The sequence below is a fragment of the Giraffa tippelskirchi genome, chromosome 8, assembly GCF_054371585.1.
Source record: "Giraffa tippelskirchi isolate mGirTip1 chromosome 8, T2T-mGirTip1v1.2.pri, whole genome shotgun sequence".
Lineage (NCBI taxonomy): Eukaryota > Metazoa > Chordata > Mammalia > Artiodactyla > Giraffidae > Giraffa > Giraffa tippelskirchi.
The window spans coordinates 73103208-73130050 of record NC_137282.1 but is presented as its reverse complement, the minus strand read 5'-3'; the positions used below and the strand labels follow the sequence as shown (position 1 = coordinate 73130050).

At 48.2% G+C, this 26843-nt stretch overlaps 1 protein-coding gene across 3 annotated transcripts in view; it reads right to left on the bottom strand.

The window, feature by feature from the left end:
- Window positions 1–26843, bottom strand: part of LOC145518928 (uncharacterized) — a 480773-nt gene that overhangs the window by 118309 nt on the left and 335621 nt on the right. For 2 of the 3 annotated variants that reach the window (XR_014063466.1, XM_081524198.1), the window contains exon 4: window positions 18947–18979. Coding sequence is in view for 2 of the 3 variants with exons in the window: in XM_081524198.1 (XP_081380324.1) it covers window positions 18947–18979 (33 nt within the window). In the remaining variant the exon portion in view is untranslated. Of the gene's footprint in view, window positions 1–4370; window positions 5620–5937; window positions 6036–18946; window positions 18980–26843 lie in introns of those variants that run through there. The other variant, XM_081524199.1, reaches the window with a different exon arrangement.

Sequence of the window (26843 nt, the reverse complement as noted above, 5' to 3'; positions counted from 1 at the left end):
TTAGTCAAAGGAACAGTGAAGCACTTGTACGACTTAAAGCCTCTCATTGCCAAAGGGATCTTCACTACACAGTTCATTCACTAAACATAACCACATATGCATACAATATAAACACAGGACAGTGTCACCTCTGCTAGAGGGTCTAGACAGGGCATTTACTGTCTGTTACTGTCGGCACCAGTAAACAAAATGGGGCTAATTTTTTAAGCTGGTGTAAGGATTTCACTGTACTGAAATTCACCTGCTCTTCCTGGCACTTATTCCTGCAGCTAACAGTAAGAAAAGAAATCGAGTGCTGACAATGTTCAAGATGAAGCAAGCAACGCGGAGGGTGGAGCCTCGGAGCTCAGCTCCCCAGAGCCCAGGGCTGTTCCTCATCACCATCAAGTGTTAAGAACTGGAGGGATCTTACAAGGTGTATGGATTTCCTTTTTACTGTTGTATATAAACAACCTGGGGACTCGTGGCTTGTCCAGGGTAAGCCAGGTCTTTGAGGCAGAGACAGAACCAGGCAGTCCTTCTTCTCCAGGCGAGCAGCCCCTGAGCAGGTCCCCTGTTAGCTGAGCTAGTGTGGTATTTATTGGAATAAATGGAAAAGAGAACAACGATTTCTCCTGAAAGCTGGAATGGGAAGAGACCACAAACCAGGCCGACTAAGCCCAATCGTAGGTTTGTCCAGAATGCAGCTTGACGACTCCCATCCCTACAACCTCCCCACCCTGACGCCTGCTCCAGAACTGCGTTAAATTAACTGAGATTCAGGAAACGTTTTCCTTCTTGAGTGTTTCTACCCAAGGACGTGATTATTAAATTTTGTTCATACAGTATTTGCCCCAGCAGCCTGAGGAGGCAGAGGACACCGTATGTGAGCTCGGGGGGAACCAAGGCTGGCAGCGGACAGACCGCCATCACTGCTGTGATGTGACCCAGTGAGTGAGTCCAGTGTGGTCTGCCCTAAGCTCGGCCAGGGCTGCGCCCACCTGGAGGGCCCCACACCATCCACCGGCCCAGCGCACAACCAGACACCCTTCACCACCAAGTTCACAACTTGCCTCCTTAGGATCCTTTTCTATAATCCACCTGCCATCTGGCCAAATGGGATATTCCCTTTTCAACACTGTACATCTCTCCAGCATATAGTTATTTACTAAGATGTACCTCTTGAAACACTTACGTCTCCCTGCACCTAGACTCTCTTCCTTCCTGCATCCTGAGCACCTGCTATCAGCTCAGTTCAGTCACTTAGTCATGTCCGACTCTTTTCAACCCCATGAACTGCAGCATGCCAGGCCTCCCTGTCCATCACCAACTCCAGGAGTCCACCCAAACCCATGTCCATTGAGTCGGTGATGCCATCCAACCATCTCATCCTCTGTCGTCCCCTTCTCTTCACGCCTTCAATCTTTCCCAGCATCAGGGTCTTTTCAAATGAGACAGCTCTTCACATCAGGTGGCCAAAGTATTGGAGTTTCAGCTTCAACATAAATCCTTCCAATAAACACCAAGGACTGATCTCCTTTAGGATGGACTGGTTGGATCTCCTTGCAGTCCAAGGGACTCTCAAGAGTCTTCTCCAACACCACAGTTCAAAAGCATCAATTCTTCGGTGCTCAGCTTTCTTTATAGTCCAACTCTCACATCCATACATGATCACTGGGAAAACCATAGCTTTGACTAGACAGACTTCTGTTGACAAGCGATGTCTCTGCTTTTTAATATGTTGTCTAGGTTGGTCATAACTTTCCTTCCAAAGAGTAAGCATCTTTTAATTTCATGGCTTCAATCACCCTCTGCAGTGATTTTGGAGCCCAGAAAAATAAAGTCAGCCACTGTTTCCACTGTTTCCCCATCTATTTCCCATGAAGTGATGGGACTCGATGCCATGATCTTAGTTTTCTGAATGTTGAGCTTTAAGCCAACTTTTTCACTCTCTTCTTTCACTTTCATCAAGAGGCTCTTTAGTTCTTCTTCACTTTCTGCCATAAGGGTGGTGTCATCTGCATATCTGAGGTTATTGATATTTCTCCTGGCAATCTTGATTCCAGCTTGTGATCCCTCCAGCCCAGCGTTTCTCATGGTGTACTCTGCATATAAGTTAAATAAGCAGGGTGACAATATACAGCCTTGACGCACTCCTTTTCCTATTTGGAACCAGTCTGTTGTTCCATGTCCAGTTCTAACTGTTGCTTCCTGACCTGCATACAGGTTTCTCAAGAGGCAGGTCAAGTGGTCTGGTATTCCCATCTCTTTCAGAATTTTCCACACTTTCTTGTGATCCACACAGTCAAAGGTTTTGGCATAGTCAATAAAGCAGAAATAGATGTTTTTCTGGAACTCTCTTGCTTTTTTGATGATCCAGCGGATGTTGGCAATTTGATCTCTGGTTCCTCTGCCTTTTCTAAAACCAACTTGAACATCTGGAAGTTCACAGTTCACATGTTGCTGAAGTCTGGCTTGAAGAATTTTAAGCATTACTTTACTAGCATGTGAGATGAGTGCAATTGTGCATTCTTTGGCATTGTCTTTCTTTGGGATTGGAATGAAAACCGACCTTTTCCAGTCCTGTGGCCACTGCTGAGTCTTCCAAATTTGCTGACATATTGAGTGCAGCACTTTCACAGCATCATCTTTTAGGATTTGAAGTAGCTCAACTGGAATTCCATCACCTCCATTAGCTTTGTTCATAGTGATGCTTCCTAAGGCCCACTTGACTTCACATTCCAGAATGTCTGGCTCTAGGTGAGTGATCACACCATAATCACACCATCGTGGTTATCTGGGTCATGAAGATCTTTTTTGTACAGTTCTTCTGTATATTTTTGCCACCTCTTCTTAATACCTTCTGCTTCTGTTAGGCCTCTACCATTTCTGTCCTTTATTGAGCCCATCTTTGCATGAAATATTCCCTTGGTATCTCTAATTTTGCTGAAGAGACCTCTAGTCTTTCCCATTCTATTGTTTTCATCTGTTTCTTTGCACTGATCACTAAGGAAGGCTTTCCTATCTCTCCTTGCTATTCTTTGGAACTCTGGGTATATCTTTCCTTTTCTCCTTTGCTTTTCGCTTCTCTCCTTTTCACAGCTATTTGTCAGGCCTCCTCAGACAGCTATTTTGCTTTTATGCATCTCTTTTTCTTGGGGATGGTCTTGATTCCTGTCTCCTATACAATGTCACGAACCTCCGTCCATAGTTCATCAGGCACTCTATCACATCTATTCCTGCGCGGAATCGTCACAGCTTCTCCACCGCAGGGCCAGAGAATGATGAAGGGACGGAGGAGGAGGATCTTGGCCCCTTTCGGGGCCTCTCGCGTTCGGCGCCCCCAACCTCTGGGCTGCATAGCGATATGGCCACGAGCTCCGGAGGATGAGAGACGAGTTTCACATCTCCTTCAAGGGGCTTTCTCGCCCAAAGAGCGCGGGCACTGTAATGAAGATGCGACAAAGCCCCAGCTGGACGCGCTTCCTCCAGTCCTGGTTGAGCCGGAACTTGGGGAGAGGAGGCTCCGCCCCCTCCCAGTGACCTTCCGCTCTGCATCCTGAAGCTCCCAACTGTTGCTGGTGGCCATCTTGGGAGCGGGCGGAAGTCTTTTCTGAGGGCAGACCGACTGAAACCACAACCATAGACAACCAGCCAATCTGATCACACGGACCACAGCCTTGTCTAACTCAATGGAACTAAGCCATGCCCTGTGGGGCCACCCAAGACGGGCGGGTCATGGTGGAGAGGTCTGACAGAATGTGGTCCACTGGAGAAGGGAATGGCAAACCACTTGAGTATTCTTGCCTTGAGAACCCCATGAACAGTATGAAAAGGCACTTGCTATGGAGCCTCATAAGAGCAGGCTGCCTAGGTATCCTGAATGAATAATAATAAATAACCGCTTCCATACTTGCAAGGCTGTGTCCTCCCCTTCGGGGTGGGAAAGAAGCCTGTATTACAAATCACTTCTGTGTCACAGAATTCATTATGGAGGGAACCACATTTTGAATTAACAATTGTATTTCTAGGATTTCTAGAATTTACCCTTAGGAAACAATCTTGAATGAGCATACAGATAAAGCTATGAATATATTCATGAAGGCATAATTTATTTTAGTATAAAGATTAGAAACAGCTTAAATTTCCAATGAAAGGGCTTTAATCCAATAAATCACAGTGGACCAGTACAATGCAATAATATGGAACCACTAAAAATGGTATTTAGAAGCATATTTAATGCTATGGAATAGCATTTGCAATTCCCACCAAGATAAAAAAACAAATCATGAGGAAGGATGTAGTTTGAGTCAAAAAACAGATACATCTATTCCATGCCTAGGACAGCCTCAAACACTCTGCTGTGAAGTGAAGAGTCATAAAATGAACACTTAATTATATTCATTTTAATGAGAGAATTATAATGTCTCCTTTCTGCTTCCAACCCAAGATACACAAATAACTTTCACTGATAGAAAAATTTATCAGTTAAGCAATGTAATCTAGTTTATGTGTGTCATCAACAGTACAGTTACAGTAAACCAACCAAACTGGTCTGTTATACTCCGGAGTGGGGGGTGGGGGGCTCCCTTGGAAGACTATGGAAAGTGAGACACACAACCCAGGGCTCCTACTCAAGCAAGCACTTACACTCACTGAGCTACAGCACGGAAAACACGTCAGGGCAAAAGGCAGAGTAAGCTGTGCCATTAACACGCAGCACAGCAAGGTGAGGGTCACGGACGGGGGCTCAGCACTCCTCCTCCATGGACACCCCCCAAAGCCAGTGCGAGGGCTCAGGCACGGCCTGGTAGGAAGGACAACCTCTGCCTGCATTGTCCTTACTTCTATTTTGTGGTGGTTCTCTTTCATAATAAGGTCAAAATAAAATGATCATAAAAATGAAAAAAAACCTTTACATATGGAAAACTTAAATTAATGAAGGCTTCAAAAAGAGTAATATTGATTGCTTTATGAAAAGCATAGTTGATTTTAGTTCTAATTGTTTATATGGAATTTCACGTGCTTTTCTCTTTTTGTTTGGAGGGTGGAAAGTTCCAGAGGCCCTGCATGGCAGTTTTCTATTTCAAGCCTTGTAAGAGAAGCTTCCGCATCGGGCTGTGCTGCTGTGTGGACATGAAGGTCTGAGGCGGCAAGGTAATCAGGTCACAGGACGGAGGTGCTTGGAGGCGCTTCGGCTGCACGCAGACTCAACAGCGATGACCAGATGAAGCTACCACTGTCCTGCTTTAGCATGGGGTCCAGAGCGACGCAGGAATGCGATTTATGGAACATCCCTTTGGCAGGCAGGGCACAAATCTATCATCGTGTCTTCCTTCTTTATTCCAAATTCTCTGCCACAAGCTAGACAGCTCAGGAATCAGTGCTGGTGCTCTGCCTACCCAAGCTGCATTTACTCAACTGCAACCCAGGGGTGGGGACCACATGACATGACCCACCAAAACTTTCTTCCCCATCCTTCATCTTATGATCACATTATACACATAAAACAACAGAGATGCTCTGTGTCACTGCTCAGGAAGACGGCAGACCCCGGTGCTGTAGTCAGGCAGCTCTGAACTCAGTCTGAGGCTCTCAGGGATCATGTGTGCCTGGGCTGGCAACTTCACTGCTGCACTTCTGATGGTCAGTAAGGAATAATCAGAGAGAAGAAAAGTGGAGAGCTGTGAAATGCTGAACCCAACGCAGAGCGCAGCGCGCACGCAGCCGTGCCTGCTACAGTTAGCACTGCTGTGTTGGGAGAGACCGTGAAGAGTATTTAATAAAAGCTCCCTAATGAAGAAATTAGAGAAGTATGAAACATAGCTAAGTCAGTAAATTAAGAGCAAGGGGATTCCTTCTCTCCTGTTACTAGTATGAATGTTAGGTATGTCATTCTTAGGTTTAATTGAGCTAGACCACCATTAAAACAAAAAATAGATAAATTAAAAAAATTACCGCAGAAAGTGAATCCAAAGTCACTCATCTTATGTTTCTATGCAAGTGACCTGTGGTTATACTCGCGTGTGCGTGTGTCCATCCCAGCGCACTGACATCTGGGGAGAGAAGCGCTACTATTTTAAACAATCTTATCTCTTAGATACATTACAGTATAATTTAAAAATGCATTTTCCATGTAAGAAAAATCTGAAAAATGCAAATTAAGAGGTGAAAAACAGACAATGACGTTAGGCTGAGACATCATAGCATTCTAAATGATTTTATCATAAAGCTGTTATTTAGATTGACAAGACTTTCAATGAAAAATGGTTATAGAATGACTCAGGTTTTGAACTGATTTCAAAATCAGGAGGAATATTAATAAGCATATAGCCAGTTGCCCAGAGTCAAACAGTTCTCTGTAGGCACTAAACTACAGAAAATTCATTTAAAGTTTCCCATTTGGAATTATACATTAATGCCATTCTTGCCTCACTCTTTGAACAGAATCCCATTTTCCTCGCTGGGAATTCTACAACAAGTTATCTTAATTTAACATGCAGTATATATTCCAGTTCGTTAAAAACAGCTTCTGAGTTGAGGAATTCATATTGGCTAGAGAATTTGGATTAAATTCAAATTCAAGCTGATGTTTTCATGCAGTAAACTACTCGGGCTGCAGGGAGCCAGGTGGCCTTCTGGGAGAGACAGGCCGTCTATGCACATCAGCAGGCTGCGAGCTCGACCCCTGTCCGGCCCTGTCCCCATCCCCTACCCCGCGCTCCCAGGCACGCCGCACCAGGAGTGGAGAGCCATCAAGTGCAGATTCCCTCAGCGATGCTGACGGCGACGGGAGCTGCGAGTCCAGACAGGCAGGGCGGCACGGGCAGCCTCCTGGATCCCTGGTCTTCCAGAGACACTGAGGTGAGGGGGTGTCTACGTCCCCGAGCCCATATGCGGCAGGTGGGCGTCTCCTGCCTGGCCAGCGACACGGCCCCAGGGGTGGGGTGAGTATTCACGGTCCAGGTGAAGGCCTGTCTACAAACTGACGACCACATCCAGACAAACAAAACTCGCTCTCAACAGCCATCTGGCTGTTTCTCTGTCTTGTTGCAGACGTTGGCCCTGAGTAGGGATTCAGGAGCGGGCAGGACCAAGGTCAGTTCCCAGGGGTCAGGCGGATAGTGCCAGAGATCCAAGGTGGAGATGGGCGCCCCAAGCGTTGAAATGTTAACAGACTGTGGGTCTTCCTTCCAGGCTCCCGTGCCCACGGCTCTTTTTAACGTTTTGTGGTCATAAACCTCTAGGAGAAATTGATGAAGACTAAGTCCTTCTGCCCTGAAGCAGACACAGATGCTCACAGTTCTGCACATAGTTGCAGAACCTTTGCACACCTGTGGCTCATGGGCCCCTTGAAGAGCTGTATGAAAAGCCTGCAGCTTGATATGGAAAGTTGCTCATGATTCCTGTTTTATGGACCCTTCAAACCACAATACCATGGTCCCCAGGCCTTTGTCCCCTTTCAGGGTCCAGCTCACCACTGGTCTCAGATGCTATCCCCACGTCCACTGCTGGAGATTTGTTATTCCTCCCACAGCTGAAATTGTTTGCTTGCTTCTCTGGCACCATCGTAATGGAGAGTTACAAATGTCATGGCATTTACATGAGTGCGTGTCTTTCTTTCCACTAGATGTTATTTGTCCCCTAGCTGATGTCCTCACACATCACAGACCCTCTAAATGCATCAATTCACAGGCGTGGCCTGGATCCCAGACCTGAAACAAGTGCTGATTGTAGAGAGAGTCGTTCAAATTTGATTTACCTAAAATGATGATATTCTAATTACTTCTTAAATCTGATTACATAACTTTCTTGTTTTTGCTTCACAAGACCTAAGTTAACTGTTTAAGGATTTGAGAAAAAGGACCATATTGAAATCACTCTAATGTTATTGTTCAAAATCAACAGTAAGTGGGCCTATTAAAGGAGTGATACCAGGTCAGCGTCCTACATTTAAACCAATCACCCTGCTCAGTCATAACGTGGCATCTGCATCATAGCTGAGCCCCTCCTCAGCATGGTACCAGTTACTCCTCTGTGCAGAGCCCACTTGGGGTGTATTGCAAAGACACCCCCCACCTAATCACTCCCAGGAAGACCCAAGTGGAAATTTGTTTTACTCAGGTCACTGAGCATTTTTCAGAAGAAGCCACCACATCCTACACCTCTCCCACCCTGGGCCCCTCCCGGACCAAAAGCCAAGGATGGTGAGGTCTGGAGGACTGATGGAAGAGCCACTTGGGTGCTGATTCTTCCCTGCTTTCCTCTCGAGCTTTTGAGAGCATCAGGAGGACAGAGGTCGGGAACTCCTCTGGTGCAGGTCCCTGAGGAATCCGTTGGCAACTCCATAGTGAAGGGACCCTGACTGAGCCCATAGGCGCCTGCCGCCCTGCTCTGCACAGGGCGCTGACCCAGGTGCTGACCCAGGCATCACAGGGCAGGATGGGTCCCTCTGACCGGCTCTCTCTTCCGTCCAGAAAGGGAAACTGTTCTGGCGGACGGAGGTGGAAGGTTCCTATAGCTACCTTTTACAGGAGTCCTAAGATGTAAAAAATTAAATAGAAAGATTCTCTCTCTCATCCTCTATTCTCTCCTTACCCTGAGCAGCCTCTCTACCTTAGAAGCCAAATTTTACTACACCTGGGAGTAGTAAAATTGTTTACTACAATTGTAGTAAAATTATTTTACTACACCTGTTTCATCATCATTGTTATAGCCATTGGTTTATTTATAGCTACTTATTACAACTGCCACTTTGTCAGCGTTTCTTTAGATGTATAACTATCTCCCCTGTATTGCCCCAATACCTAGAACGATAGCTGACAACTAGACACAGAATAAAAACACAGAATCAACAACTGAGCAAAAAAGTAAATCAAACAGATACACACGTCACTGAGTCCCTACATATGCCAGGCACTATGCTAGCCACTACAATCTTAAAATTGCCTTCGAATGTAAATACTATTCTACCCATTTTGCAGATGAAGGCTTTGGCCTCAGCGAAGTTACAAAATTTGTTCAAGGTCTATAGGTTCTAAGGGGAGAAAGCTGGATTTGTTTCAAAACCAGTTTAATTCTAATCTTGTATTCCTAATTTGTACTCTTTCCCCTCTTTTCACACATTTTTATTCTGTACATTTATCATTAGTTTAATTTAGCCTGGCAGCAGTTAGTCTGCCTAAACTGCCATTGGTTTAATAGAGAGGTAGAGGATTCATGAACTTGAACAACAGGAAGTGGGTCAGCCCTGGTCACGATTATGAACAATTTGTTCCCATCTGCCTTTGTCGCCGCACATCTCACAGTAAGACACTCGGTTTCACTAAACTGAAGGTCAACGATGTGTAACGTCATGAAAACCAATCTGATGTCCACGCAGAGTATCTAGAAAATAGAACGAGACATCAGAAGCTAAGAGCTCTCTCTGTAGGCTGCGTGTGTGTAGACACACAACTGGGAAACTCTCTGGCTGCGAACAGCAGGTCCACAGGGTCAGCTTCTCATGAAAGTTCACGCTTCCATCAACAGGAAGAAGCTGGGCCACCAGCCCCTGATTCCTGGCCCCACTCCCCTGTCCCTGGAGGCAGACACTGTGTTTCTCTCCAGGAAAGTGAGTAACTTTGGATATAAAGTGAAAGTGAAGTCGCTCAGTCGTGTCCGACTTCTTGTGACCCCATGGACTGTAGCCTACCAGGCTCCTCCATCCATGGGATTTTCCAGGCAAGAATACTGGAGTGGGTTGCCATTGCCTTCTCCAGGAGATCTTCGCCACCCAGCTATCGAACCCAGGTCTCCCACATTGTAGACAGACACTTTACCATCTGAGCCACCAGAGAAATCTCTTGGATATAAGGCAAGAGCCAAAAAAGGCATGTATTTCAACACCTATTTTTAAGGGCAGAGCCAACAATTTTGTATCCTATTAGTCAATGAAGTTCAGATGATCAATAGTCACATCCATCAAAGGCTCTCCCTCGCCCACTGCATATCCTACTTTTCTTCCCGTTTTGCGTCTTAGAGAAACACGTTCCAGCATGCTGAACACTCCTGACTACTCCCTTCATTACACGTAGCTGAGCATCTCTGACATTCCTGATCCTGCTCAGGCTACACAGCCCCCGCCTGCACATCATTTCCCCTGTTGGTGAGACGAGGCCCACTCAACACGTAAGAAACAAAACCACCCATGGTCCACAGGCGGGGCGGAGGGGGGAGCGCTCATGGAAAACAGAGAGCTGAGCTGAAGGGAAGACAGTGTGTCTACAGCGCAAGGGAGGGGCCTTCCTAAGAGGGAAGCATGGGAAAGAGAACTGGAAGCAATCTACCATCTGTGGCATGCCGGAGGGCCAGGCCTTTCCTGAGAATGCTCCCCAGCCAGGAAAGCAGTCACTTCCACCCACGTTATCTCACAGGACCCCTTAGGGATCCCATGAAGGGAGAACTGCTGTTAGTTCAACATTTTTAGGATAATGAGTCAGACATCTAGTTTGCTTTCTCGGTTCCAAGACCACTAGTCTGTCTGTGACACCACAGCAACTGTTCTCTTTTTAGAAGCACTTGCAAGCATTTTGTTAACTTGTAAGTCCACAGCCTGAGTTCTGGGTCATTTGATGACAGGATTGGTTGGGGAAGAACACAGAAATTCTATGTTGGAAACTTTACCTCCAAGGTCATTCTACACTGATAGATGCTGGAAAGACTCAATAATTTGTTATTCATAACATTGGTAATGAGATGTAACAATCAGAGAGAAAAGCAAAATTATGAATATATATTATTAATAAAAAACGAGATTCAGAGGGAAGGGCTTCTCATCTCTGTCAGTCACTTAAAAACAAGTAACTCCTAAAATCCAGCCAAACCTGTAAACACAAACTTGGACAAGTATTGGAGAGAGGTCAACTGTTCAACCTTGACGTCAAGTCATATCTTCTGTGAATCGCTTATGGCAGACACTGTGGACCGTGATGGATAGTCCTTCCTGCACATTCTCAGAGCTCAGAAGATGCAGTCTAGCTTGGAACGCCTTCCAGCTTTCCTTCCCGGCACCCAGTGCGGAGTCCTGGGGCTCGCTCAGTGCTTGTGAAATGCAGGCAGGAAAAGGAAGAAAATCCAAGAGGAAGGCAAAGACGAAGGCACAGCACAGTACCCAGAGAAGGGCAGACCACGCGCGAGCACTGGCCGCTGTCCCTAAGCCCCAGAGGCCGAGCCGGGACTCTGGCGCTCCGCCAGGCCTCCCCCTCACCTCCATCCATCTGAGACTTGTCTCATGGGTGGCAGGGCCTTGCTGCTGCTCCGGGGACCCCCTGGAGAAGGCGGATCCCAAGACTGGCAGCACCAGGACGGTCACTGAGCCCTGAGCCTCCTCTGCCTGAAGGCCCAAGGCAGAGACACTTCCCTGTCTTTGAAAACATCTCAGCACTCAGCACCTGGCACCTCAGAATGAGATTCCCAAAGGGTTCTCACGACGTTTGCCGATGTATAGTGCAAAACTCAGGCTCAGAAAATCACAGGAAAAGAGGTGGAGAGTGGAGATAATGCACCCTCTGCATGGACTCACTCTCAGGGAATACAAGCGCTCACTTCTCTCTTCTCTGGAGCTTGAGAAGATGGAAAGAATTTTCTCGAGGACACTGAAATCTCATCAGATCAACCAAAAGGCAACCTAAATGGGGGGTATTTTATCCATGGATCCTGAGATGATATGAGTAAGATCCAAATTTTAAAACAAAGTTCTTGCATTCCCGATGGCAACATTCTGACAGGGAAGACAAATGTCAGAGCCTGCCCTCATGGTAAATTTTTCCTTATCCGTCCTTTCCAGTATTGCAGGGCGGTTAATCATGAATTACTAGGAATACCTCTGATTTGACTCTTCTCAGCAGTCAAGCACATATATTCCATGTGTGCTTTCACCTCTCAAACATGCTTCAGAAAGCAACAAACAGGCATAAGTTCACTGGCAAGAAAATAGACAGTACTTTATCTACACATAGTAAACTTGAAACCTGATATTTAAATTATCCAGTGACCAGAAACACAGAATATTTATTTATTCCTTGAGCAAAGTAGTGAGGTAAAATTGTTTCAGTGCCAGCTGAATGCATAAAACTCAGATATTGCATAATCTAAAAAAAAATAGAAATTTGCAAATTAGGGTTCATTTGTGCATTTTATATCATTCTGCATAAATGCATAATTGTGACAGCCTCAGACACCAGATGGTATGTGCAATTCATACCCATTTTCACTCTGTTCTATTACATGTAATGGCTGTGGCTTCACCTCTGAGTCGAGGCATAGCTTATACAACTGCCTTGGTTGACAGTAAGACCAGACACCCTAACAGACAGGAAAACAGGCTCGTTGGGGGCAGAGGTGAAGCGACCGGGCTCCCGTGCTCAAAGCACCCACAGACCAGCGCTCAGCTCCGAGTCTGACACGCACTGAGCTCTAGCAGGAGCCCCGAAAGGAGGTGAGGAAGGCTGAAGGGAAGCACCTCAGGGCGCAGAAGTGTCCAGAGGGCAAGTGTCTGCAGGTGATGGAGGGCACCCGAGCACCGGCCAGGGAGACGGAGCTCCCGCTAGTCCCTGAAGCCTTCTGTGACTTTTCTACATTGAATACAAATATATCGCAAGTCTCATTTCCCTGTACACATGAAACTAAGCTCCACCAAGATAACAAATGCCAACCAGTCCTGGGTGTCCCGTGATCTCCCTCCCTGCTCATCTCTCTCTCCCTCTCTCTCTCACACACACACACACACACACACAGAGTCCCCCCCAGCCCTTCTGCATGCTGTCTGTGCACTCCTGCAGTTCTGTGTTAGGCTGTAGGACCAGAATCCAGAGGGTCCATGTGTTAACTCACGGCCCCGGGGAGGGAAGGCAGAGATGCTCTGCTGAGAGAATGTGGTCCAAGGAATGTCTGTTCCTCTGGAGCCAAGAGGGTCCTGGATTCCTGCAAACATTTCCAATAAAAGCTCAGACCGTTTGGGCAAGCGTGTGCTGTGGCCACAGAACCACAGCACAGAAGAACTAAGGTCAAGCAGAAGACTAAACCTTGATCTCGGCAAGAAATAACTCCCTTCAGCAAACAACAGACAGGGCTCCCAGCAGGGATGCTGGGTGCCTCGGAAATGCCCTGGATCCTCTGCTCTCCCTGGGGACCAACTCCGTCCTGCAAGGTTCTGTTCAAAAAGTGAGGCGAGGGTTTCCCATCGGATTCTGGATCTGTCAGTTTCTCATTGTAATCCTCTTTTGCTTCTTGCTTTTTTGCATATTTGAGTCAGTTCTACTGTTTTAACTTCTTAGAACTGTAACTTTTTATCCTTAAATAATTTTATTGATGTGTAAAAACATCTGAGTCGCTTTTGTAACGTATTCTGCGTTATCTGAGCCTTTTAGTCTCTCCCCTCCACCCTCTTGTCTCCTGCATTCTGTCATCTGAGCCTCCCCACCCCTCCGCCCTCTCTCTCCTCTTCTAGTCAGATTTCTGTTGCATGTGTGGCATCTTCCTCACTCCCTCTATTTTCTCAGGAATGGCTGCTTACTAGTCCATTTAGCATCCGTCTTTACGATGGGAAGCCTCCTCATCATCGCAGTCCGTGTCTTCTCTCCGGCTATATTTAAGATCACTTGTTCAGCTCGCATATTCTGTAGCTTCCCTTTATAAGATGTGGGCATGCCTTATTCAATGGCTTCAACATTGGGAGTCTGTGGATCAAGAGGCGAGACCTGCTGCTTTAGTTCTGGGAGAACCTCAGCCTTTCCTTCTTGAGCAAAGCCTCATCTCCCCCTTCTCCTTAACCTCTCACTAACTCCAGATGCGTGCGCATGCCTCTCGCAGCATCTTCCCTGCACCTGCATTCTTGTTTCATGTCTCCTTCACGTGTCTGCGTGGAGCTCTAGTTGATGGCCTCATGTCACTTTCCTAGTCAGCTCTTCCCTTTCCAGCCCTGTCAAATCCACTTACAACATATGGACACGGCAGCGAATTTCAGTGACACTTCTTGTTTCTAGACACACTGTTTTTTTAATCTGTCCTTGTTTTCATACCAGATAGTTCCTTAATTCTGGTCTCTTTTCCTTTTGAAAATCTATTTAGTAATTTTAAACCTGCCCAGCACCTCTGCAAGTCTGTTGTTTTTCATCCTTCTATCAGGTTTTCTCACCCTGAAGTTTCTTTATACGACATGTAATATTTCACTGTATGTTTACCTAAAATGAGGGTTATTTTTAAGTGGAGAAGGAGTTCCTGGAGCCCCATTTTGTCAAAGATCCTGCACATAATTTGTGATTGGAATCGGCCACAGCAGTCAGGCTTGGACAGAATCCTAAATGGTTCTGCTTCTAGAACAATGTCCACATTAGTTTCACCACATGGACCTCTGACTCAGCTCGTGGATATTCAGATCTCACATCCGTGCCTGGAGTGTGTGTACCATTGGTAACCAAGTTCTACCCATGGCCGTGGACATGTGATAAGCTTCCTTCAGTGCCTTCTCAGGCGGATGTTCTCTAGGCCTTCTCTCACAAACAGGAAAGCTCACTGAGCTCCTGCGTCTCATTCCCGGGACTCAGCTCCAGCATCCCTGCCCGTTGTCCCTACCCCCTGTGCCTCCAGCCTGCGGGTGCAACACGGCTCTTCTCTGACCACCTCTCACCCTTTTGGGGTTTACTGCTCAGGGGCCACTGCCTCTGGACTCACACCCACCGTCAGGTTTACAACCCCTCCCTAATTCTTGGGACCCAAGCGATTCCCTCCTTCTTTCATTCCAGTTCAACTGTGTGCTGAAAGCAAATGTTGATAAAATCATGCAGTGACTTCATGTCTGTAGCGGGGATGGGACGTCATCCATGCTTCTATGTCCCCATCATAAACTTTTATGAGGAACAGTATTCTCTGTCTTACCCTAGGCAGTATTTTCTGATTTCCACTATAACACAAGCCATTTTAAGGTCCTGGAAGACAGATTGGTTGGAGCAGGGTTCTGTTTTCTCTCACAAATTAGGTGAATTCTTCAGTTCCTAAGCAACACTAATTTTTTCTAGAGTGCCTGGCGCATGTGGAGAACTTAATAAATGGTGGTTATCTTCCACTAACTATCCAAGAAGAGCAATCAGAAGAAAATAATTTTTATCCAAAGCATACAATTAAAAAGCTATGATCTCAGAACCAGAGGGGCACTGGTTGTTGGTATTTGAGAACTGACACCCCCATTTCTGCGGATGGGGGTGGGGCTGGGAGGGGGCGGAGAATGCTTCTCTCTGAACCCTCTGATGCCCAGTTTTCTAAAAGCAACCTTATTATTTTCTCTAATTGTTGAGAGGCCTTAAAATCTCAGGATGACACACTCTCAATTAAGGTATAAAAATAGTGTGAAAATTTCCATCGTTTATAGTCACTAGTAGGGAAAATCTTGAATATTTGCATTTTAAAAAATCAAGAATATAATACTACAAATACAGGGAAAATTATTATTTTTTGTTTGTTTGTTTTTACTCAGTGGTTATGAAGGGAGAAGAGGTATTTTGGACTCATTCTATTTATAATAAAACATTGGAGTGTATATGTTTGTCCAAAATTCCAGGAGCAGTATGCAATTTCTGTTTTTAAATGATCAAAGTAAAAAAATATTCAGATTTAGAAAGAAAATCTCTGACTTCAAACTTTTTGAGATTTCCATTTTTAACCTTAATGTTGTTTTGGATTGGCATTTCTACAAACACCATCTTCCCAGGGATCCGATGTATATGCCACCACAAATGGTCCACTGCTTGAAGTGATCATCTTAAGGCCTCTATCACTGAAAAATCTTTCTTTCTAAAATCCATCATAACATTTTTGTAGCACATTCCTGCATGCCAGATTTATATCATAAGAGCCTATTTCATTTCTTAGTTTTAATTGGGTTAAATGACATAAATGTAAGACACTGTCACTGCATTAGAGTGAATTTCAAGTAAGTTCTCCTCAACCCTGCCAGGCATCAGGATTTGTCTTCCCACATCAGAAAATCTCTTAGGAAGGAGAGCAGGTCGAACCACAGAGTGTAAATAAATAGACAAGTCCATAAACAGACGGCTATGGTCCCACCATTGTCCACAATTTTCTTGGTGGTCTTGTCAATGAGCAAGCGGTAACATGCATTGTCAATGATGTTTGAAAACCACCATATACCCTAAATCATCTCCCTGTATTACAGTGATGGATTATATCATACAAAACCTTCAGAGAGTCTTTCAATGTCAAGGAAACCTTAGAAGGTGACTTTGCTGTATGACATCCAGTTACTTCCACGGTCTAAATGACAACATGAACCACCAGGAAAATGACACAAGTCGAGATGGTCTAATTTATTAAATTAGTATAGAAAATTATGTCAACAAATAAGATTGCTCTTGGTAGATTTTAAACTTCTTCTTTTTTTGGAATGGGTCCCCATCCTGGGTAAGCACTGTGGTCACTGTAATGTGAATCTGGTTCTCCAAGTTCTCCTACACATTCACACCCCACCTCGCAAGCATTCAGAGTTGAGTGATCTATATGTTCTGGGTAGAAAGGAAGATTCCAATAAGTAGCAATAAATTCCAATAAACATCCTCATCTCAGAAAAACATAGTCGTCCAAATTTCAGAAGGCTTGTGATGTAGAGAGTGTAAGCAACTGGCATGTTGAAACTGTGATCTGCATGTTATACACAATTAAACTTTCATGGTCTTCAGAAAGCAGGCCTCCGCAGTGCGGGAACCCACAGCCTCAAAGTCCTGAGGTCCCCAGCCTCCTACAGCTTGGTTCCCAGTTTCACTGGCATGACAGATACTATCATCTGAGGCAACGCTAACTATTCAATCTGGATCCAGGAACTGCTCTCTCCCAGAGAACTCATCATTAAAATGCAAATAGGTGTTTCCCACTTGACTGGTTTAGTGGTGAAACGCTGTTCACAGCCCCGACAAGAAACGGAGCTCCATCAATTGATGCCTTAACCTTCCGGGTGTGATGAGTGCATGGGCCCAGATCTGAGCCCGACATTGTGCTGCCAGCCGCTGGCTCTGATCCTCACTCTGCAGCAGGCTTATGAGTTAACTGATAGAAGCTGCTGAAGAAATTACGAACAAAAAAGCTGATTTCAGATTCTGCTCACTGCACCCAGCCAGCCCTCACTCAGACTAATTACTTAAATGATTTAAAAATGTATGAATATTCATATGATCGTGCTTTTCAAAAAATAAAGCACAGCTGAGGCCGTGCCATCCAATCTTTCCTGCTCTCTGGTGTGGAGCAACCCCAGTTGTGTGTCTGAAACCCTGAAATGACTGAGAGGGGAGGAGTCCTGCGAGCAGTCAGCCCTGGTCCCACGCCACCTGGCTGCAGCCTGAGACCACCCTGACCCTCAGGGCCCCTCCGGCTGGATGGCTGGGGTCACTCTCACACCCAGTAAAGCTGGACTCTGATTAAACATCCACAAGCCCATCTGCCCCAGAACAAGGACAGATGCATCTCCCCTCCCCCAACAGGTCCCCCTGCTGGGATGACAGTGCTCCTGACCTGGACCTCGGGCAGGTGGATGCAGCCGCGAGCTCGCGAGCTCGTCCTGATTGGGCAGGCCTGGGTCTGAGTGTAGGGCTGGGCCTCTGCCTGGACCTGGGCCTGCTCTGGGCCTGCTCCACCGTGCTCTGCTGCCGGCCAGCCAGGGCTCGTCCACTCCATCCTGCCCCTGGGGCATCCATGGAAACACCGACATCCCCCGACCCAGCCTGGATTCCAGATGACACGCGTTCCTGAATCAGCGCTTCACCCTTCCCTGCACGCCAGGCTCCGCTGACTCCACTCACCCGCGACAACCACACGCACACACCGTCGGCCCGCGGAACACGGATGGCGGCTCACGGCAACATGGAGAGCGAAACTCAGACATGGGTTTGCAGACACCACCATGGACAACAGCTTCATGCTTCCAGACTCCTGCAGTATGCATGGCACACACTTCCACAAAAAGTGGGGGCGCAGGGGACAAGGGGATTAGATGGGAGGCCCAGGCATGAGCTCAGCCCACGTGGGGACAACAGCAAGAAGCTGAGACAACAGGAAAAGACACAGGACACATCGGAGAACTCCATCTGTCATCCCCAGACACCCCAGGACACCCACAACCCCCAGGACCCTTGAGCCCCACGACCCTCAAATCCCCATGACCTCTGGCAACTCCGAGGTTCCCATGTCACGCAGATGAAACCCACTCCCAACTCTCATCCAGGAGCAGCCGCCCCAGGACCTTAAACCCCGCATGTTGTTTGACCCTGGGAACACCAGGGCCCAGATTTCACGTTTCCGTTAACAGTGAAGCTTAAGACATTAGCATCTGAGCTAACCGCAGCTCTTGTGTGTCACCACGTGATCCTCAAACAGCACAGGAACAGTTGCAAACAGTCCACAGAATCCAGGCAGTGCAGTGCTTGATGGAGTTTTCAAGTGAGCCCCTTGCTCACTCTCTTTCCAACTTGTGGGCAGACACCTCCTTGGTGGCGTGATCCCGTGTGTGGATGGAAGCCCCATGGGGGGGACACTCCACACGCTGCTGGGGGGCCGCTGCTCGGACCCCACCCTCTCGGCTTCCGGCCCTGACAACTAGGGAGGAAGGGCTCCCAGAGGCCTCCTTTCACGTGAGGCCTGTTGCACACCAGCTAATTTATCTAAAGCCCATAAAAACATGTCTCAAACATTTTTGAATCCACACCCGAGTGCTGTGGTCTGGGAGCAATGCCAGTTCTCCCCTGGAGACGAGCACCTCTTGCCCAGGGCCCGTCCCGTGCTTGGTTCTGATTCTTCTCCTTACTTTTTCCATCAAACACTGCAAAGACCAGGCTGTAGATCTGTAACCTGCCTCCGACGGGCTCCACAGCGTCCATCACAGGACAGGGTATGCCCACCGGAGGCTCGTGGGGCAAGGGGCACTCACCTTCCGGCTCTCCACAGAGGGTGCACTGCGACTCTGCAAACAGAACAGACAGAGACATCGGTCAGTTCCAGCTCAGCCACAGACTCAGACTCAGGGGCAGCCCGACGGGCAGGCTTGAAACCTGGCCACCCCGGCAGGACAACCGGCTCTGACCTTGCATCTCAGCAGATTTTATTGCAAAGAAACCACTGTTGCAGGTGTTTACATGATACAGTTTTTAAATGACAGCAACTGTGTCATATGCATCTGCACACACTAAACACACGTTCACAGTTGTATGTGACTCATATTACTCAGCTGAAATAACAGCAGCATGTTTATCACTTAATTTCAATATTGAAAACTTTACTTTGATTACAACTCTGTTAGATCTCTCAAGCACAAATAATTATGAGCAAACATATCAGGCTGTATTTCAGTAAAAACACTCAAATGGACAAGTACTGAGTGCTCACAAAGCAGGCCCACGACTGGGCACCAGGCTCTGCGGGAGGTCCCAGGACCCCCAGGGACACTGCCTCGAGCTGCACCTTAGCAGGAGCCAAGCACCTGCCGGCACAGTGGAGGCAGGGCTGCAGGGCTGTCCCCCCAGACCCTGCACAGTGGGCCTCCTTTTCCAGAAGAGCCGCAGCCTGGACAGCAGAGCCGGCTGCACACAAGACTCCTAGCCATGGGGTCTCTCCCCCAACCTTCCCTCCAAATCCAGGCCCAGGGGAAAGCCCCACAGGGCAGATATAACACCCCCTCCCCAAACAGAGGCCAAGGACCCACCGTAAAGGAACCCACCCTCTCCAGCTCACCAGGAGCTCCTGCACCCCACCCTCTGCACACTGCACACAGTCAGCTGCTCCGTATAGGTGGGGCTGCCAGCACCACCTGCATTTAGGGAGGTCCCAGGCCCCAGGGGCTCATCACCATGACAAGGGTCCAGGCAGCCCGGCGGCAGGGAGGGGAGGTCACCGCTGGGACCTGATGATGGGGCGGGGGAGGGGCAGCCACGGGGCAGAGGGCTTCACGCCCAGCCCCACCCTCCACCCTGACCTACTCTGCCCCTGCTGCCCTGGAAGGGACCTAACAACACCGGGTTTTTACTCGGTACAAGAATCGTGCAATGATAACTGAATTTGCATCAAAACTGACCCACAAATTCAAGACATTCTCAGTGGACCTCATCTCCATCCATGTTATTATGTTGCACGTGTTCAAAACTATCCCGCAAGTTGAAACCACAGTAACAGCAAGATGATGATGACGATGGTGGTGGCTCAGTAACTGACACCCTCAGGGCATTGAGATTCTGTGAACCAAAGATCATTCTTTGGTTCAAAGAAGAAGTGGGGAGATGGTGTTAGTTGAGCCCGTGGCATACTAACTTCTCCAGAATGCAAGTCTTAAGCAAATGCCATTTCAAATTCGATTATTAACGCATCTAGGCCTTAGCCTTTAAAGAATCGGTTCCAGCAATATCATAAGACTCCGTCATCCGTGTGTCACGCCCAGGACATGCAGTGGCTGGTCCAGCATCATGTGCACGTCTGACAGGTTCTTCTCCTAAAGGTCCAGCACAGCCTTCTGCCCTGAGCTGCGGGCACTGGTAACAGGAGTCAGTGAGGGCCCAGCGCGTCCAGCAAATGCCTCCTGGGGCAGCCAGCCTGAATCGGGGTAAACAGCTCCCAGAGCACCTGACACCCCACGAGCTGGAGGGAACAAGTGGACGCTGGGAGCTCTGAGCCTGTGTGAATGGGCACGCTGGTCAGGGCTGGCTGATCCTCATCACCAGGGCTGTGACCTCTAGACGTTACTATCTCACCACCAGAAACACACGCCAGAATAACTGCTGACCCCGGATGGTGACCCAAGTGGATGGCGGGCCGTGGACCTCACTGTGATGACATCTACTCTGAATTTCAACACCTCCACCCAGGGACCCCTACCTCGTGTCTGGGTACAAGGGCCCGTGACACAGGGACAGCAGCCCCACTAGCGCTGGGGATTCACCGGCAGCTGGACACACGGGGTGGATGCGCACACACGGCAGTGCGGGCACACATGTAGAGTCTGTCCTGCTGGGGGTCCTGCCCGAGCTCGCAGAGAAGTAGCTGATGTAACACAGACATCTCCTGAGCAGCAGCGGGGAGGCTCGGGAGCAGGAGGTCCACACAGGTGGTGTCTCCACTCCCAAGGGTGCGGGCCCATGGACTTGACAGGATCCTGGACACCGTCAGCTCGCAGAACCCCCCCGTGAGAACACTGACACTCCCAGAAACAGATGAAGACCACTGAGCCCACACCTCCTGTAAATTCCCTGTCACCTGACACGAGTATCTGGGCCCCAATTATACCCCAACCTGTCCTGCGCCCTGTGTACAGACAGGAGGAAGGCAGCCTTAAGCAGGCCGATGTGGTTAATATCACAGAGGCTGGACAGCATGCGGTGAACAGCAGCAGGTCAGAGGAGCGGAAATCACAGCTAAGCTGTGGGAAGCTTCCCAGGAAGTGACTTAGGGGGTGAACGGTAGCATTGGGTCTCCCCGGCCAGGGGCAGGGAGGGACAGAGGCACCAGGCCCAGGCCCCGCAGCCCCCGCGTGGGGAGTCGTAGGAGAGGCTGCAGCTCTGGAGGGAGCGGGATGCTCAGGGCTCATGTCATGGCAATGGGTGGACTTGGAGTGAGCAGGTGTGGCTCACGGGGGCCTTTGGGGGTCATTTCTCCCAAATTAGAGGGGCTGTCAGTGCTGTGATCTGGGACCTTTCTCTCCTCCCCAAGGCTCAGTCGGCAGCGGGGGGAGCCATGGAAGAGAGAAAAACTGGGCTCGTTGGTCTAAACCATGAAGCATCTTAACTGAGGCAGACTGGGGGGAGGGGCAGGACGGTCCAGGGATGAAGGGAGGATGCAGGAGGGTGGAAAGAGTGATTTGGCGCCAGGCAATGTGACAGAGGGGGTGCAGCCTGGACCCCTGACCACGGACTCAGGGGACCTAGACCCTGGGGACGCTGGGCTGCTGATGGGCTTCACGTCACTCAGGATTTACTGTAAAGCAGCTAATTCACAGGCAAGTGTGGATGTGGATGTGGCCACTCAGGTGTGGGCTTCCCCTGGCTTGGGGCTGCGAGGTCTGTGAAGGCCCTGACCCTCCAGCTTGGTCTCCCATCTGGTCCTCGTCTAAAAGATGGGTTGTGCTGCTGCTAAAGTGGACTGAACATGCACAGACCAGGCACTGAGGGGGGCTTTGTGGGTGAGGTTCTGGCCGCATGTTTCCAGGCTTCTGCCTCCCTGGGCTCAGACACATCCCCAAGCTCTGCGCCAGCTGATCACATCCTGGAATCCCATGAGGAAAGGTGGGATCCCGTGGGCCCACAGGATTCTGTCTGTGTTATCACCTTCTTCCCCAGAGACCCCCGGTAAAGACTGTGGCAGTGATGAGGGAATAAACGTGATGCATTGTGAGTTCATCATCATTAGTGCAGAGTCTCATTTAAGTTAGGAGACGACTACATTCACTTATGCTAATCGACACAAGAGAGAGAAATCTGTCCCCATTCCAGGCGCACCCCGGAGAACCCGCCTGTGCCCACGTTGCAGGTCTGGCCTGCTGGAGCTAGTTCGCCCTCCTGTGCGAGTGCGCACATGTTCTCATCCTTCCGCGGAGAAGGGCGCCGGTGTGAACCCAGAAAGCGTTCTGCTGCGGAGCTGCTTGTCTTAGGCCTGTGAGTGAGTCAGTCACCTCCCCCTTCTCCCACCTCCCCGCCCTTCTCACGGGGTGACCCAGGGGTGAGCTGATAGCAGCTCCGCAGGGAGCCCTGGGGGGACAGCTGACGCTCAGAAGCCCTGCAGGTGCCCTGCCAAGCTCCCTGGCACAGACCTGTGAGGTCACCAGGGCTGCCGGCAAAGCCGACTTCAAGATCACTGAGAACAGGGCAGCCCTGTCCTGAGGCTTCTTCCCATCAGCGCTCCATCGGCAGGAAGCAGACGGGCTCCTGGAACTCCAAGCAGGCGATTGGCCGGGGGCAGGGTGCAGGGTACCCGCTGCCTCAGAGAAGGGTGGCCTGGGAGACCTGAGCTGGGGGCGTGGCCTGAGGCGGGGGCGTGGCCTGGGGAGAGGAGTGGCCTGGATTGGGGGAGTGGCCCGAGGTGGAGGGCGTGGCCCTGGTGGGCGGGGGCGTGGCCTCAGAGGGCCAGGCCGTGAGCTGTGCCAACCGTACTCATTGACTGTGCCTGTGCCCAGTCTGCCTTCGCTCCCCCAGGCCGGGAGTGAAGGGGAGGCGGACCCTTCATCTCCCAAGCCTCAGGGCAGCCGGGAGTCTGGACACAGGATGCTCCATGTGCTCTCACGGGGAGGAGGTCCACAGCATGAGCCCCGCAGGCAAAACACCCCTCGAATGGAACCAGGCATGCTCCCCAGACACGCAGAGGGCGCGGTGATATGGCGCTCACTCACCCGTGCACTTGGGGTGATGCTGTGTGACTCAGGACAACATGGCTACACGGCAAAACATGGAGCAGCTATATGACGACACAACTATGTGCTGATATGATAACATGTGATATGATAACAGGACATACACACATACATACAGGCATGATGTGGCTGTATGACACCACTACATGGTAATACACATAACATACATGACGACACAACTATAGATAATATATGCTCGATGATAGCATGACTGTAAGACAGCACAACTTATAATAACATGACAAAAGGACATCATGACTCTACGATCACACAGGACAGGTCACAGCATGGCCCTACAATGACATCGTGGTATATAATAATATGACCATAAGACAACAGGACTATTTGAGAATATCACCTGACAAAATATAATAGCTCAAGAAACCTGACTATTCATCAACAAGGAACACATGAATAAATCATAATTTGCTCATTCTATGAAATCTTGTGTGCTAAAATGGAAAAACTCTGAAACGTTAAAAAATAAAGAGTCAAGGGTTGAACACTGCATCTCATTTCCAATTACAAAAGCGCTGTCTTTAATATCATTCAACAAATATGTATAGAGAGCCTACTGGGTGCGAGAATTTATGCTGGGTGGTAGGCACTGATAATATTACACTGTGATATGTGGTTCTGTGTATTCATAAATGTATGGGGAAGCCTAGAATGGTAAACAGCAGATTTCACCAGAAGTAATTTCTAAGCAATAGCAGTGTATAGCAGGAGGCTGGCCCGAGGGGTTAGGTGGGAGACAGAGAGGATGAACTGAGTTCTTGGTGAATGTGTGTGAATTTGTAATGGGAAAGGCACTCTTTAAAATGCACACAGGTTAAGAATAAAGGAAAACAATATTTCTGGCACCAAGTCCATCTACAAATATTAACTGTTAATATTACCATCATCTAGGTTTGTCTTTGTTCCAATTTCAAATCCACAGGACACAATCTGTCTATCAAAGGGGGAGCAGTGGATTCTATCCCCAGGGCTGGTCCAGCAGTGAATGACATCATCACGTAAATCCTCCCCCAAACCTCGCACATACTGATCAATCACCAAATGTTAGGAGTGCCTGGGGTTGGCAAGAGTGGCCTGGGTTTGGCAGGAGGAGCAGGACTTGTCTAGATGGTGAACCCTTTCGGGGAAGGATAGCATATGTCCCTGGGGACGGAATCACACAAGTTTGTTTCTAATCATTTTCAAAATGTTTTGTCAAGAAGACTGCTGTGTGTAGTGTCTCTCACCTGCTTGGGAGCCACATCACTGTGAGCTCACACCTCTGCTTACCCCTTTCCGGCTGTCAACGCCCCCCCACCCCCACCCCATGGTTGACTCTGAAATGTTTCTGGGGAGCTGACCTACCCTCCAAGGAAGCTTGATTTAAGGAAGTTAAATGATTTCTTAGAATCTCTCAGGGAAAACAGGGTCCTAAAATTATTCAATTCAAATGCATGCTCACTGCCAGGCAGAGATGCGTTGGGATGCAAAGTGATCCAAGAGTGTTTCCAGTGTGGCACTGACAGGCCACTCTATTTTCATATCATTCTTAACTATGAATTCAATGCTGCTTAGGACTTCAATCTTATTAATTCCCAGGACTACTGGATGCAAGTGACCAGATTATTTTTCTTTTCTAAAATTAATTTTTATGAAGTATAGTTGCTTTACAATGTTGTGGAAGTTTCTGCTCTACAGCAAACTGAGCTAGATATACATATGAATATATCCCCTCTTTTTTGGATTTCTTTCCCATTTAGGTCACCAAAGAGCACTGAGCAGAGTTCTCTAAGCTATACAGTAGGTTCTCATCAGTTATCTATTTTATACATAGTATCATCAATAGTGTATATATATACTTCTTTCATTCACCCAGGAAGACAGATGCCCAAAGAGATGAAGGCATTTTCCTCTGGCTGATTGTGTGGGCAAGCTGGCTGTAAGGACCAGGGATCTATTAATATTTCTGGGTGGCAGACACTCCTGAGACGCCGCCATGACACCTAAGGATTCTGGACATGGGAGGCTCCTGCCATTTCCTTTCTCAGCACTGACCAAATACTCAAGGGCGCGAGCAGTCCTCTCCCATCAACTCCACTGTCCCCACAGAAATGGCATGAAGACACTATGCTAAACTTAATTTCTTGTTTTCCAAGGAGCTGCCCCAGTTCAGTCTCTTCAATATTACAAGCTGCCACAACAACCTCTCTCCTAAAAACATGACATCCCCCAGGCCCTGCTCTTGACCCACTGCTTGTCTCACTTTTCAAGGCTTCTCTGGGTGTGTTCACTTAATTACATGACTTGAAGGACCCGTCATGTATGAGGACGACATGCCCCAAGCTCAGACGCACAGACCCAGAGCTGCTGGTGCTTAAGGTCCCCTGGCTCCCCAGGTGCCTGCTTCCAGCAGAGATGCCATTCCCACCGGACCCGGACAGCCTCCTGTGTTTGCCTCCCACCCACGTCCACCCCATCGCTGCACCAAAGTCCCCACACTGGTCCTGCTGTCACCTCTGCCCCGTCTGTCATCATGTCTCCTACCCCTCCTGAGGACCAGCCTCAATCGACACACCCTACTGACCAGGTGCCCTGAGGCAAACCAGCTACCTCTTCCTATGGGCCCTGAGGTTCTTTACACTTCAGTCAGTGGTTTAGCAGGGTTGTCTCCCCTCTAGCTGGGCTGTGCAGAGTCCACAGCTGGGCATTCCTTGCACTCACACCAGGTATTTCTCAGAATTAGAAGAGTCTTTGAAAATGGAGATTCCATTCCTCCTTTGAAGAGGAAATCTCCCCAAGGTTTACACTGTACTATAATCAATCCCTATTCATCAATCTAACAGTATAAGCTGACATTCCTTATGTAGTTTGTGCCACACCAACTACATTTACATAAATATTTAGTCATTCATCTGACTAATATCTCCATAGGGACCTAGTCACATATACATGTACAAACATGTATACATGCATACCTAAATATATGAGTATGTATATGAATACAAATATGTGTAACTACATAATATATAAATACAAACATAAATGCATACATTTTTATACACATGTAATTATATAAATGCTTCCACTGTCTGTATGACTTCTGTGCTCTGATTGGCACAGACACAGAGATGGACACATACACACACACGCATGCATGTGTTTGCACTGAGAATCTTTGTGATGTAGAATGGCACATTCATAGGTGCTCATAAGCATTTAGTGATGCTTTGAGAAATAGATGTTCAGTCAAATGTCATATCTATTTCTGATAATCTCACGCAGAAAATAAATATTAGCCTCGTGGGACTTGACCTATTTTATCATTGTCAAACTAAAGGAAATTTGTATGAAGTACCAAAAGAACCCAACAGTCTGCAACCCCGTGACAACACAGGAGACCCAGGATAGGCACCCCAACAGAAGCCCCTTAATACGAGGGGTC